At 34.8% G+C, this 16,375-nt stretch overlaps 2 protein-coding genes across 2 annotated transcripts; one reads left to right on the forward strand and one right to left on the reverse strand.

The window, feature by feature from the left end:
* The first annotated feature begins 5,587 nt into the window (after window positions 1-5,587).
* On the forward strand, window positions 5,588-7,853 carry LOC123666896. Its single transcript, XM_045600916.1, has 3 exons — window positions 5,588-5,913; window positions 6,856-7,077; window positions 7,416-7,853. The coding sequence occupies exons 1-3, from the start codon at window positions 5,665-5,667 to the stop codon at window positions 7,851-7,853; spliced, it is 909 nt and encodes a 302-aa protein (XP_045456872.1). The 5' UTR covers window positions 5,588-5,664.
* A 784-nt stretch (window positions 7,854-8,637) lies between these two features.
* Window positions 8,638-9,461, reverse strand: LOC123666897 (histone-lysine N-methyltransferase SETMAR-like). The gene is made up of 2 exons (XM_045600917.1): window positions 9,216-9,461; window positions 8,638-9,171 (listed from the first exon to the last, which is right to left on the reverse strand). The coding sequence occupies exons 1-2, from the start codon at window positions 9,459-9,461 to the stop codon at window positions 8,638-8,640; spliced, it is 780 nt and encodes a 259-aa protein (XP_045456873.1).
* Window positions 9,462-16,375: the final 6,914 nt, after the last annotated feature.

Below are 16,375 nucleotides of genomic sequence, written 5' to 3' on the forward strand. Positions count from 1 at the left end.
GGCAACGTGCGTATAATTAACTATAGGTAGTATTTAAAACGACACGTTGATTACCAGTACAATTTATTATAATTTTTAAACAGTAATTTTATGGTCATAAAAATGGTATGATGTTAAAATGGCTTCTATCCTAAGGATCTAACCTGCGACGTATAGCGTTCGACCAATCGAGATTGCCCGCGATTGGCCGGGACCGATATGTCGCGATATAGGAGGGATCCTATTGGTCGAACCCCACACATCGCAAATTTAGACCTTATTATAAAGGGCAATGCGCGAACGCAAACTAATAGAGGTAGAACGAAGCGGAGCGAACACTCATTGCTAAACGATAACGGAATATTGTCGCAATAAAATATGTCATTATATTCCCTACATAATTTTTCTATAATATTTTTTTCTTCTTCATTCATATGTTTCAATCTTATCTTTTTTAGATTGTTTTCCAATAAACTATCTATACTATTTGCATCGTACGTAAAATTTAAATTTGTAAACTGCTTGTTTGAAAATGTATACGGTTCTACTTTAAAAGGCGCAATAATAGTTAAAGTCTGTTCTAATTCGGTACAGTTTTGTATGACGGTTGATGCGAAACCGTTCACACAGTCGACTAATGCAGTGGGCATTCGAACCCCTTCCGAAAATTGTTGAAAATCTAATATCGCTTCACCTTGTTTTAAATTAACTGGTAAAACCTTTAATTCGCAACGGGGAGGCAAAATATATGTTTCTTTCATTGGTAAAGAGGTATTAGAATATATAATAGGAATAACAGTGTTGTTCGTAAATAAACTTAAGGATTTCATCTCGATAGAGGCGTCAAGTAATTTTAATAAGTCACTTCCTATCAAACCATTATATCTGTCGTCTACACAGTATATATAAAATTTATGTCTTAAATTACTTTTAAAATTTTTTGGCAATTGTATGTAAACAACTTCTCCATGATTACTTATTGCATGGGTACTAATTACTTCGAACGTTTCCTTTTGCTTAAAATTACTCTAAAATTGATCCGCTAATTTAGGACTTATAAAAGATCTAGTGCTACCCGTGTCTATCATAAAAAATGCCGTTAATTCTGGTATAAAAATGTGGGGAAGATTAAGGAGTTTTGTGTAATTAATTTTTATTCTATAGGTTTCGTTGAGGCCCTTATGTAAAAATTTCCAATCTGAGTACTGTCTATATTTTGATTTGTTTCGTTACAAACTCGCGAAGAACAAGGTTGTATGTTGTTATAATCAACATAATTTATTCGACGTGAACTAGCCGTTCTCATTGTGACGTCGGTATTATTTCCGGACATCGTCGGTGTTGTAAAAGAACCTACACGCGTGTTGTCCGCAAATTGCCGACGTTGCTGTTGCGGCGACGGTCGCGGTGACCTAGTTGTTGTTTGTAACTGATTATTATGATTATTAAATGAATTTTGTCGATTTCGTAACTGTTGAGAATTATTAGGTGAAAAACTATTCATATTATTTATTCTCCTACGATTGTCGATCTGATGATTGGGTTGATATGGAAATATTTGCCTAGGAGGACTAGCGTTATTGTAATTACTAGCTTGAAAAGTCGGTTTAAAATTTTGATTAGACCTTGAATTTTTATTATCGTAAACTGTTTGAAAGTTTTGTTCTTCCAGTACAGTTTTAAGAGCGTTCTCTAATGTTAGAACTTGTCGTAACCTAACAAGCCTAACTAAATAATAGGGTATAAATTAAATAGAAAAACATTCAATGAACTATTATTGTATATGGCTTGTTTTGCTTGCCGTAAGTTGATATCAGTAATCGTCTCATTAATTTTTGAAAATAATATACTTCGTATGTGTATCCTATGCAAAACTCTAAATAACTTTCATTTCTATAAATTTTTAAAGTTACTGATTCCAAGGCTAAACAAGCCTCATCCCAGTTCTGGATTTGTTCCCGTTCTCCCACTAAATTAGCAGCTTGCTCTGCTAACCGACTGGTGACGTTACGTGAAATAAATATTCATTTTGTAAATTACCCCCTTGAAATGTCTGTAAAATGTATTCACATTTTTTAATAAATAATGGTAATAATCTAGCATCACCATCGAAAGTAGGGATGATTTTTACCATCTATCTCTACGGGAACCCTTACAATATTTTCCATTGAGAATAATATTACGGCAGCACAAAAATATTAAAAAAATAAAAATAAATCCTAAGTTTACCGACAAGATTTTAGTGTACAGCAAACGGTATTGTACCGGAGATGTATATCCTTACAATACAAAATAAAGGAAGGAAACAGAGTATCGGAATTGGTGAAAAAGATCTATTCACAGTTGTCCGACTCGTCTCATGTCTTTCTGGATTTTGCTGGTCCTTGTCCTCGGTGTCCTCTTCTTAATATATTTTATTTGTTCGGCGATCCTTATTTAACCGTAAAAACGGACGTCCCGTATTATTACTTGCCTTTGAGAATTTTATCAAATGACGCAGTAACCCTCTGGTACAGACTACAGGGATCCTACCGGCTGCGCCAATTAAGTTATTGAGAACACGGAGATTAAAAAATATAATTATTTATTGAAACAAAGACTACAGCTATGTATTAAATCTAATGCAAAATCCATCCTATTAACTAATTTACAAGTATTTATAATAATTATAAATGTATAGTCAGCTTAACGTTGCCTTGGTAGTGGCAGTGCTGACAAAGGATATTTGGCAGGGAGCATCAACCTTAACTCGCGCGTGCTGCCTTTTGGTGAGTAAAAATATTTTTGACGGAGTCTGAGAGACTCCTGGTAGGTAGTTACGTAACTTTTTAATGTAATGATTTCTTTTTTGTTTTAGTTGAAAATGGCGACTAGCGATAAAATTATTCAGTGTTTGTTGGAGGAAGAGCTTTTTTCACATAAAGATGATGTTTTGGACATTAATTGGAGTGATATAGAAGTGGATATCAACGAGAGTCATGTACTGCACTGTGATGCTGACTCAAATTCAGAAATAGAAGGCGATAAGGAAGCAGATCTAATAGAAAATTCTCAACAACAGAGCTCAAATTTAGATTTTTCGTCTGATGATGACATCCCCTTGTTTAGATTACGATCAAGATTTCGGAAGAAGAATTATTTCGGCAAAGATCGTTTTCGTTGGTTATCGACAACCACCTCTAGTCGGGCCAAAACATTCCAACATAACGTCGTGCAGGAAAAAAGAGGGCGTAAAACAAGGAAAACCCAATTATTTATGTTTCAGGTGCAAAAATCCTATCTGTATGGAGTGTTTCACATGGTGTCACATGGTATGTTTATGCTGTCGTGAAAAATCATAACCGCTAACCATCATTTTCAACCTTTGCAATTTTATCAAAATGTTGCGATTTTGAAGAAAATTTGTTTTTCACTAAGTTTGTTCATTACTATACCTTGGAAAATTTATGATTAATATTAATTGTTTTTTAATTTTAGTATTTGATCTAAATACAATAAAAAGGTTGTCTTTTTAGTTTTTTTGGAAGTCAAGAATATAATTTAATTAAAAATAAACATATATTAAAATAACGTTTTCGATTTTAATTTCCGACACCGAGTCATAGTTTTTTTTAAGGACTTCAAAATGCAGGAGTCTGAGAGACTCCTAGTAGGTAGTTGTGTAACTGAAAGGACAGGTAGGTAGGTAGCTAAGGGTTAATAACCTTCCAGTATAAGTCGACAAAAACGAAAAACGAATACAAATATGGTGAAATCTAAAGAATGGAAAAATGTAACTATGAAGTGAGTAATTTATAAACTCATGTTTAACTGGTCTACTTGTAAATACCTGGCTATACTATGTATGAAATTGTTACTTTGGCAATAATTATTCTTTTTTACATGTTTTCGGGCTAAATGAACTTGTAGGAAAAACAATAACTGATACAGAAATCAAATTGACTTGGAAACGGATGAAGTGGACAGCCAAGGCTAACTTGTCTCTGCACAGAAGAGAACAGTTTTTGAATTATTTACACATAATTAATTACACAAAACTAAATAATGTTCACCCGTAAATGGGTTCCCCTGCGATACCAAAAAAAATGTTATTTCATAAAGTAAATTATTTTAGTTACCTGTACATTAATTGATGGAAATCCTTTCCGATTAATGTACCAATGTAATAGACCTCCATCAGCTCTTATTTTTTTAATCTGAATATGAGTGCAGTCTATTACGCCTATTACTTTTGGGAAATTGGCAATGCTACTAAATTTCCGCATGCTTTCTTCTTGTTCATCTAAAGTTGTAGGCATTTTTATATATTTTTGAGACAGACATATGTGCTAAAATGCTAGCTATTTTTTGGAAGTTTTACTTATTACTAATCTATGAATAATACAATAATTCCCTTTTAGCCTTTAAGACATGCTAGCATTGTTTGTATTTTGCATTAGATATCATGTTTTATACTTGCTTCATGACGATCCCAGTTTCGTATCGCGCAAATTACTTGCAACTCAGGACTAAGAGCCTGTTCTCGAGTATCGTAGGCTAAATCCTCGCGTATTAAATCAATTATTTTTAGTCCAAACCTCTTGTTGAACCTATATTATTTTATAACGGAATTCATCATCTGCATCGTATACAGAATATAAATAAGTTATATAAGTTCTTAGGCATTTTGTTATATATGTCAGTACAAAAATATTCTAGCATAAGATCATACTGGTCACCTAGGTTTGGTTATGACCCCAATTTCTTCAACAATGCCACTGAACAAATTTGAGAAAATAAAGTTATCATTACATTTTAACAACAATGAACTCACAAACCTATAGGTCATCCAGAACATGACAGACTATTTAAAATCCGCCCTGTAATGAAGCACTTCAATGAGGGGTTTGCTATAGTGCCAATGAATCAAAGACTAAGCGTGGACGAACAGATGTGTTCTACAAAAATAGGGCACTTTCTGAAGCAATACTTACCCAATAAGACCCATAAATAGGGTTTTAAATTGTATGTTCTTTGTGATTTGATGGGCTTTGCCCACAAAGGGGACTGTCCATTTTCGGCCCGGCGTGAACAGAATTCATACAAAAAAACAAATATACCAAAAATTTCATATATTAAATCATGATTATTCGTAATTTTCAGTTGTATCAATATAAACTGATAAAAAGTTTATTTAATAACTATTTTAATTCATTAATTATATACCTCAAGTTTATTTTTGGTTGGTGATTTGATTACACCAAGTTGCCAGTCTTAAACAAACAATAATTATTAAAGAACAATCGATTTTAGAATATTATTGTCAATTATTTGTTAATATCGATTAAAAATATTGTTAAATCGAATTAATAAGAAAAAAAAGTTATCTATAAAAGTGTATTTAGTAAAAAAACATTTAACTTTAGTGAAAAATGAACGACTTTAGAAACATTGTTATTGAATAAATAAAAAACAATAAATAATTATATTAACTTCGATTATCGATTTAATCGATTTATTTGTTTATTGAAAATATTTTTTATGGCAACCCTAAACTACAGACTTTTGCTTTATACCAACTTCATACATTCAATTGACTTTCATAGCGGTTACCTACCTACGTATTCTTTGGTGTACATTCGCTTTGTTCGTTTATGATTATAGTTTTTCTCGACTTTTGCTTTTTCTCGAATTTTGCTTTTCATAATGGACACCGATGACGCTATTTACTATGACCTTGGCAATCCTACCGGTACTGATCGAAGCCCTAATATTGACCTCGGACTGAACACGGAACCCCCAAATCCCACTGTGGATGTAATTCCAATGGAAGGCACGTTCGTTGCGATGGCATTGAGATGTGTAAATTGTGGTGCGAACGTAAATAATAGAAGTCATAGCCTTGAACTTGTCGAGGTTATGTCCGTAATACGACACTGGATTGCACCCCAAGTTGTAAGTGTTCAATGTACTATTTGCTATTTATATTTTAGTATAACACACTGTTCCGAATTACAGCGACTCGAGTAATTCGTTTCGTCAGTTGCGTCAATAGTTTCGATTAATAATTTATTTATTTTTTAAGTTACCTACATCGTTATTGTCACTAAATCACTCAGTAAAGCATAACATTAGCTCGCACAATAATTATTGTAAAAATTCTAATAAACCAGTATAAGAAGAAATTTTTGGGTTTCAATTAAGCCCCAGGGTGTCGTTGAAGACATTTATTGGTGGCCCATGAGGGGAACTAATATTAAAGGAGAAATTTAAGAAAACAAAATTCGCCATCGTGTTCGAGAAAGGTCACGTCGAGGTGTCGATCTAAAACCAGCCCGATACGAGAACCAGAGCCGAGGGTAAAGAAATACAATAAATCTGGCAAGTAAAACGAAAGGGACAGTGCAGACAATAAAGCTCATGCCTAATTTCGAAGCCAGGAACATCAGATAAGTGCCATCCTTTGTTCCGTAATCATCCGTTACAACTTATACAAAATTGCCTCTAAAGCAAATTAATAATTTTTGTATTAATAATTAAGTAACAAAACAAGAAATCCGTAAAGCAATTTCAGTTTTTAAAACTATTTCATTAATATAAGTTCTTAAATTTTAGTACATAATTTTTTGTTACCTACCCACATCGGAATAAATAATTTTTATAACAAAGAAAGTAAATGTTAATTTTAGTGTTTTATAACCATTAATATTATTTCCTTTGAAACTAATTACTATTTCCACATTAATAAAAATAAAAAAAACTATATATCGCTTATTTTTGAAGAATATACCTAACAGCCATAAAAATGTATATTTTAGTATAAAGTCTCAGCTATGTTGCTGTTTGTTCTTGTTATAGCTTTTTTGTCATGTAATATAAGATTTTCTTCGTTAACAGGTGAATGATAGCACTGTAGTATGTCACTCTTGCTGGACCCTAGCTCTCAACCACCTACACCACTCCCCAACGTCTAATGAACCTTCTACAAGTGGTGGACACAATCGTCGTGTTTGTGTTAGCTGTGGATGCTCTTTGCTAAGAAAAAGATCTCACAGGCTACGTACTGACATAGAACGTGAAGCACGCATACAAAATATAATAATGGTCTTGCCTCGTCGAGTAAGAATATTATGTTTAGTTTTTGTCACTTTTAGCTGCTATGTACCTGCTTTATATTGTTAACACAATGTTGATGTTTTCTCATATATTAAATAACTAAACAAACATTTGTTATATTTGGCCATTTTTGAGAGCTATGGCTAAAAGCTGTCTTGTTCTGAGAAGACATGCTTAGTAGTAAGCATAAGTTAAAGATAATGATGATGGTCAGTCAACTATGTTAATAGTAAAAAGTCATTAACTTTATTTCTGTCCTCGTAATGCATAAATAACCTTGGTATATTATATGTATTTTAAGCTAATTAAAAACCTGTTCATATAAGTGAACTTTATTTCAGCTGCACGGGTCAGATGAAATCTGCCACCCCTGCTGGCAGACCAGTGATAGATTGTCAACTCGTAATCTTGAGCCACCTCGACAAGAAGCATCAACTATTATTCTACCGAACATAAAAAGAGTAGCAGATACCCAAAAACATTGTTTTTTCCAGAATGTAACTCTGGAAAGATTAATAGTTCCTAATTGGTTGAGAGTAAAGCTATTTACAGATTTTAAGTTCAATGTTCCAGCGAATTGTAGGATTTGTAGTTACCATTTACAAAATGATAATTGGCAGCAATTAGCTGATATACAACAACCAATACAAAGTTTTACTGTTGAGCAAATTGAAGATTTTGCATCGTTTATAAATGAAAGGGTCACTATAGACTTTTCCGGGATTGAAAATATGTCAGATGATTGTGTACATTTTTGGATTAACAAAAACTCAATTTAGAGAACTTGTTTCTGATCTCCCTAGCTTAAGGAACATGCAGAAGGGAACAATAGCTCTTGCCGCATACTTAGTTAAACTAAGAACAGGTGACAGTGATGAAAGAATTTCCACTTTGTTTAATATTCCCAGAACAACATTAATGCGTTATATGAATAAGGCACGTAATGCACTCAAGCAAGATTTTGTAACGAGAAACTTGGGCATAAATAATATTACTAGGGATGAAATTACCGCAAGGAATTTGTTAATACCTAATGGACTTTTTTGTCCGGAAGATAGTAAACCAATTGTTATTATGGATGGTACCTATCTATATGTACAAAAGAGTTCAAACTATATGTATCAAAAAGATACCTACTCCTTACATAAGTATAGAAACTTAATGAAACCTTTTTTAATAGTGTGTTGTGATGGGTATATACCCATATATTGTAGATGTATTAGGCCCCTATCCAGCAACAATGTCGGATGCTACGAGGGGCGGCTGAAAAGTTCTGAGCCTAGGGCATTAGAGTCTAGATAAAAATCTAAATAAAATTTATTTTTCAATATAGTCCCCCTGGACGTCAATGCACCTTTGACATCTTTTATAGAGGGCTTGTATCCCTGATAAAAAGTAACCCGCGTCTTTGGCTAGAAAATGTTCATTAACGGCCACCTTCATCTCTTCATCATCCCCAAATCTTCGTCCCCGTAAGTCTTTTTGCAAATTTTTAAATAAAAAATAATCGCTAGGTGCCAGATCTGGACTATAGGGAGGGTGATTTACTTCATCGAAGCCAGTTTATCTCAAGGCTTGCCTCGCAATGCGCGCCGTATGAACCGGCGCGTTGTCTTGCAAAAACAAAATTCCTTTGCTGATTTTACCTCTTCTTTTTTCGACAATGGCTTCGCGAACTTTTTTTGAAAGCCCAGCATAATACTCTGCATTCATTGTAGTTTTTTTTAGAAGGTAATCTATGAGCAAAACTCCTTCGCAATCCCAAAAAATGGTGGCCATGAGTTTGGAAGCCGATTTTTCCACCTTGAACTTCTTCGGCGGTCTTTCCCCCTTCTCTATCCACTGCATTGACTCCTGTTTTGATTCTGGGTCATATTGTCGGATCCACGTTTCATCAACGGTGACAATAGGAGTGCAAATTTCTTCCAAATTATCCTTGCACAAGTCTAAAAACTCTTCAGAAGTTTCAACGCGCCGCTGCTTGTCAAGTGGCGTGAGCATTTTTGGCACCCAACGCGCACTGACTTTATTCATATGCAAATGATTGTGCATAATATCTCCAACTCGTTCCTTACTAAAGCCAAGCTCTTCTGCTATCTGCCACAATTTTATTCGGCGATCGTCCAGTACATTTTTTTTACTTTTTCGATGTTTTCATCGGTGACTGCGGTGTTCGGCCGACCCGAGCGGAGGTCATCTTCCAGAGTCTCTCTGCCTTGTTGGAATAGGCGTGTCCATCGTTTAACCGTGGCTGACGACGGTCCAGATTCTCCGTATACACTAGAAGTTTTTTCAAAAATTTCTTTTGCTGTTTTCCCCTTTTTAACGCGGAATTTGATGACGGCGCGATGCTTAAACTTCGTTAAGTGCAGTGATGACTCAAACATGGTGATGTTTACGGTTCAATTACTCAAAGCGTAATGAAGCTAATGACGTGAAACTTCGCTTATATAGTGGGTAGATGTCGTTCAAATAGTGACCCACCGGATAAGTAAATAGTACGACTACAAGTACCCTAGGCTCAGAACTTTTCAGCCGCCCCTCGTAATATAATATCAAATGAATTTAGTGATAGAGACTAAGCCATTAAGGCAATATTTTCAATCTGGAGACATTTTCATACTCGATAGGAGTTTTAGAGACTGCTTGCCATTGTTGGAACAGAATAATTATTCTGTCCACACCCCTGCATCCTTGCAAGAAGGTGAAAACCAGTTATCAACGCTAGCAGCTAACCAGTCGAGAAAAGTTACCATATGCAGATGGGTTGTTGAAGCGGTAAATGGAATTTTCAAACAATCCTTTAAGCTTCTAAGGCATGAATTTTTTAATGTGGCATCAAAACATGCCACATATGTTTCACCAAAGGATAAGGGATAGGGATGATGCAAGCCAAATCTTGGAAATAATCAGTGTAAAGCTGCACATCAACAATGACCTAGCTGATTTTGTTATAGAAAATAATATAAATAGAAGGCGAACACAGTTTTTAAACATTAATGTAAACATAAACAATATACCCTTTCCCAGACTAGAATTAAGCGAATTAATTCTCATAGCTTGTGGGACCTATCAATTAAAGCAAGCCCAGTCCTACTATGGGGAGCATATTAGAGATGATGGTTCTTACACTATCGAAGTATGTAGAGACATGGCCAGCAACCTATTGGAAGGTTTTCCGTCAACTGAAGATTCATCACTACTGCGAGGTAAAATACACAGTAGGCACATAAGCAGGAAAATATATTTTGTGTATATTTTATATATAAACAATGGGTCAGGCAGAGAGGCCATAAAAATATATTATTGCAACTGCATGGTTGGTCGACGGACAGTAGGTTGTTGTGCCCATGTCATGACAATTATTTGATTTTTGGGCTGGAAAAGGTACCAAAATGTTATAAATCCACCTGCCCAGTTTTTAGATAACATTCTGTTACCTTACGAATCCGAATAATAAAGTAAAAATAATAAAAACAATGATTTTTTATTTCAGAAACCTTCTTGTAATTATCCACAAAAAACAAAAAAATGAAACACCTGGACACAAAAATATATTGTTTTTCTAATTCCTACTTGTTAGTACTACTAACTTAATATATAATTATTATTCTCAGTGACTGTCCACTCGGGGCCGAAACCCCCATACAAAGTGGACAGTCCCCTTTGAGATATATTCTGAACAAGGCAATTCAGATAAACTTCCAGATGAACCAGATCTCGGTGCAACTGGAAATGTTATGTACGTTTGCTTCGGGGAGTGCCATGAAAGATAAAACACATCATATACTTTGAAAATTTTTACACCTCTTTGCCATTTCTTAGCTAAAGCAGGAATTCACACAGTGGGGACTGTACAACTAAACAGGATACCAAATAACAAAGTACCAGAAAAAAAAGATTTCATGAAGAAATCAGTGCCCAGAGGTAGTTATGAAGAGAGAGTTTCTGTGCTTGATGATATAGATGTTTTGTGTAGCTTGGAAAAATAATAAGGTAGTACTTGTTAATTAACCTTGTTATCTACTTATGCTATTAATGCTTATCTACGGATCATATAAGTGATGGGTGTCGATACAACCGGTTCATCTGTAGTAGATGTGGACATAGGGGACATTTACGTCGTGTATACCCGGTACGGTCACGCGACATCTCTCTGGGAGAAGAGCTTCCAACCAGTAGCATGGAGGCTCGCTTCGCGAACCACAGAACGCACCGATCGGAGGTGCTAAGGGTGGACGAACCTCCTTTATCAGACGACGAGATCGAGCCGGCCGTAGAAGATTTACATCAACGTGGTCTAAACAGTTACCAGCCGGTGAGTTTAAAAATATCTATAGATAGTATCGTTTTACCCATGGAAATAGATACTGGATCATTAGTATCATGTATTAAGTAAAAATACTTATGATGAATTTTTTGAATGTAGGTATTTATAAAAATTACGTTTGTTATTTAAATTTTATGATGGTTCTACAATTAGACCCTTAGGGGTGATCAAGCCACTCGTCAAATATAAAAATATAAGTAAAATTCTAGAATTGTCTGTATTTGAGGGTGGTACCACATCGTTATTGGGAAGAAAGTGGCTTTCGGAATTTAATATGAAAATACCATTATATCAACACAGAAAATATGAATGTCATCAATGGTGATAATAATTTTAATCATTCTATTAATGTATTACTCGACAGATTTAAGGAGTTTTCTCGGAGGGACTGGAATGGTTCACGGGCGGTAAGGCTCAGCTGCGGGTGCGCGAGGGCGCGACGCCGATATTTTGCTGCGCGCGGCCCGTGCCCTACATGCTGGCGGGCATGCTGCGTGCGGGAGAAATCGAGCCAGCGCGGACTGGGCTACCCCGCTGGTACCGGTGCGTAAGGTGTATGGTGGACTCCGTATATGTGCTGATTATAAAATTACTTTAAATCCGTTTCTGTTGGTCGATAAACATCCGTTACCGCGAATATATGACTTGCTTGAAAAATTAAATAGAGCTAAAATATTTATGAAAATTGACCTTTCACAAGCCTATAACCAAATAGAGTTACATGATCCCGATAATTTGACAGTTATTAAAACTCACAAAGGACTTTTCAAGTACAAACGATTAGTATATGTATTGTCTTCGAGTCCTGGAATTTTTCAGCAAATTATGACTAATATTTTGAACGATATTCCTGGAGTAGAAGTTTTTATTGATGATATAATAATCGGTTCTCCTGATACTCGCGAACATTTAATAATTTTAAAACGTGTTTTAAAGCGGTTACGAAATAAATAAAAATAAATAAAATAAAAAAGCCTTTTATTTCTTGCGAATTTTTGACAAAGGTACCAAAAAACGAGGTTACGAAATAACGGAATGAAACTAAAAAAAGTAAATGCCTATTTATGACAAGTGAAGTTAAATATCTAGGTTTTATTATTTCTGCCGAGGATATCAATGTGAATCCGGAAAGGGTGTAACATCTCTCGGTTAGGCGTGGTAACGCTTCCCGTTAGATCATTATTATTTGACCGGACTAGCTATGAGACATACATATTATCAATTTCAGATTTAGTATCACAGGGACGTGAGGTCTTGTAAACCCTGGAGCGGAATAAATATCTAAAATTTATTTTAAATAGGGCGCCAAGATATTACTCCGACAAACGAATGATGCATTTAGAATAAAAGTACATAACACAGATTTACTAATTATTTATTATAGCTACAGGAAAGGTGAAATGCAGTTAAGCTACAAAACAAAAGAAAAAGAGGGTGGTTCTACAATAAATTATTTTTCCAAATAGTTACTTAATATACTAAATTTAACTAAAAAGAAACATTTACCAGATTCAATAATAATTTAGAATAACCAAAATTTATACACTACTTGCTATTTATAAATTACTATATATATTATACACAATTCACTACTTTTAGTCTTTAAATTTCTATATAACTGAAAATAAATAGCACAATACCGAATATGTTCTGGATATCACCTGTAGTGATAGGCGATAGTCAATGAGAGGTCCATCTGTTTGCCAGCGTCACAATAATTGGATCTCTTGGATCATGATGAACTTCACCGACATCCCATTCTTTGCAGTATTTCAGAGTGATGCCATGAATCACAGCATAGGCATGTGGGTTCAAATGAGGGTAATCTTGTTATCAATATGGAACATTTAAATAATTTTTAATAAGCGGATAAGACGATTGCATTTTTCATGATGGTAGTCACATTTATGGAGACGCCATTATTAATATTAAAATTTAAGAAATATGGGCTCACGCCCAACGGACGAGAAAATAACTTTAGGTGATCACATCTCGAGTGGATTACCGAAAATCAAATACTGAATGACACTACGACCAATCCTTGACGTTTGACAGACCCAAAGACTGCGAGTGCGACAGAACGCAAGAAGAATTTTGTTGCCAGACATAATTAATTTTAATAAAAAAACAAGTATAAGAAATTTTCTTTTTTAATTAAATGATGGCCATGAAAGCAAAGCTTTAGGACTTCTTTTAAAGAAAATCACAAACAACACAAAAACCTCCTGCAATACCTAAAAGTGTTACAAGGGTTGGGGGAATAGTAAATATACCTCGCCCAGTTAATATTACGGACTTAAGGGCTTTTCTAGACACTATTAACCTTTACGCAAAATTTGTTAAAAATGTAAGTACTAAGTATATTAGCACCACTGTACAACTTACTGTGGAAAGGAGTAAATTGAATATGGAATGATGAGTGTGAAGTAGCATTCCGGACAATCAAATCAATTTTAGTTGGTGCGGATGTTCTAGCGTACTACGATCCGGAAGCGCCTTTTTTTTTAACGTGCGACGCGAGCGCGCGAGGTATAGGCGGTGTGCTCACGCAAACTATTATGCACTCTATTATGCATTGCCTGGGACTAAAGTTGACACAGGTATGAAAAATTAAAAAAAGAAAAAATTGCTATTACTTGCTCGTTTATTATTATTCAAGAATATAATAAACACATAGGGAGAGTTGACCTCATGGATAGCTTTTTGGGCAGAAATCATATTTCTTTGAGCTATTGTATATTATATCATTTATTTGATCTTGTCTTAATAAACTCTTGGATTATCTATAAAAAATGCTCAGGAAAGGGGTGAATCTAAAAAAGTCTTCTTACAATGAGCCAATTTAGAAATGAATTAGCCTTTGTCTTATGCATCAAGGGAACCACTAAATATGTTAAAAGGGGGCATTCCAGCAGCAGCATCCTTGAAGATGAATTGCTGACAAAAAAAAAAGAAAAGGTTCTCCTGCTCCTCGGCCGCCGAAAGATGTAAGGAAAGATAGTCTTGAGCATTGGCCAACAGTGGATGGGTCACTCTGGTGCAAATACCCCAAGTAAAGGCTATTCATTCTTATTAACAGTTTGCGAAAAGTTTTAAAACAGATCAAAAATAATCAAGAGACCGAGGACGACAGTTACAGCAGCCCAGAATATTATAATTTTGTAGAGGTTTTGATAGCTGGAATAAATGACAGATTTGATTATCTAGAGAGTGAGGAAACTTTTATTTTATCAACAACACTAGATCCGCGCTATAAATTGCGTACGTTCGTTCTTTCTACCATCCACAAGCATACTTATACAATACTTATCTCCTTAATTACAAACGGGGATACACATGCTCCTGTAGGGCGTGTAGAGTCACAAAAAAAGCAAGATGAGACTTTCTCAGGTATCTGGAGTGCTTGTGACAGTTTGATTAAAGAAGCAGAAGAGGAGGAACCTTTGTCAAATATGTCCAGTCATCCTGAGCAAGAAGAGGTGGAATCCTATACGAGATGTCCAAATATTCCAATGAAACAAGATCCAAAGAACTATTGGAGCAATGAAGATAAATACCTAAAATTGAAAATGCTTGCACAAAAATATTTATCTTACCCAATGAGCTCAGTTGCCTCAGAACGTCTTTTTTCAACTGCAGGCCTCATACAAAATTATTTGCGCAACAGATTATCTGCTAGTAATTTGAATAAACTTTGTTTCCTCAACAAAAAATTTCCTAAAGTGAACTTTGATTATTAATATTGATTTACTATTGATTTGATTCCTTGATAAATGTTACCCAAATAAATGTTGATATGATATTTTACCTTTTTTTTTCATTATTTTTAATTTCCATTTTTGCCACACTTTACAGAATGGAGTGTCTATTTATTCTATGTAATATAAGTAAGTTTTATGCATATAAAGTACATCATTCTTTATTTACTGGGTGTATTTACTACTAAGCCATCGATATCGGTATCGGTATAGCCGATTATTTTCCTCGATAATCGGTATCGGTATCGTATCGGCAAATTCGTTTTACAAAGTCCCTTTTAAACCAGCCATTAACGACTTCTACAACCCATCTCCATATGGTTACTGCCCTCGACTTATTCGCTTCAACAGTGGAATGCTGCCATTCACCCTCCTGTAATGTTGGTGGGACATACGTTCTGTAACCACATTCTTTTAACAGGGGCAAGGCATCTCTGAAGCCCCCATCCAATATAAAGGGTATCATCCTATGTATTGGCGTAAAATTGAATTAGGGTCATGAAATTCTCGATTAATTATATCTGCATCGGATGTCGTAGCCGGATAAGGGCCCGTCGCATCAATAATACGACTATCTAAACAAACAATCATGAATGGTTTTACTAAATTGTCATATTTATGTAAACTATAAGTTCTTTTTTGATAAAGATAATTCGAACTTTTCTAAACAGTACGTACCGTCAATAATTATGACAGGCTTATTTTCGCCATCCTTAGTTTGAAATAAGCCCTGGGGTATGGGGCACCTGATCTCAACAATGCAGTTATTTGCAAAACAATGCCAAGATACAAATTTACTATTATTTTCTCTTATCTGCATTGCAATGATAACTTTGATAATTTTTTTCTCGTCTGTTGCTTTGCTTGAGAAACTGAAAACCAAAAACAGCTACGCATGTGGAACTATCCGAAGTAATAGAAAAGGACTGGCCGGAAATATGCTTTCTGAGTCTCAAATGAAAAGGGGCGACAGTGACCATCGATTTTTAAATTTAGATATTATTGAATATGAATCGATTTTGAAATTTATATATGATTGGATGTTGGAAATGGAAGAATAACAAAGTGGTTCATTTAGTACATAATTTTCATTGGAATGAAACGGCTACTGTGTCACGTAAAGAAAAAAATCCAAGTCTGCCATTACATGCCCTGTAGCTGTCAAATATTACAATAGCTATATGGAAAGCATAGATATAGCTGATGGTTTGAG

This window comes from Melitaea cinxia, chromosome 27 (assembly GCF_905220565.1).
Source record: "Melitaea cinxia chromosome 27, ilMelCinx1.1, whole genome shotgun sequence".
NCBI lineage: Eukaryota > Metazoa > Arthropoda > Insecta > Lepidoptera > Nymphalidae > Melitaea > Melitaea cinxia.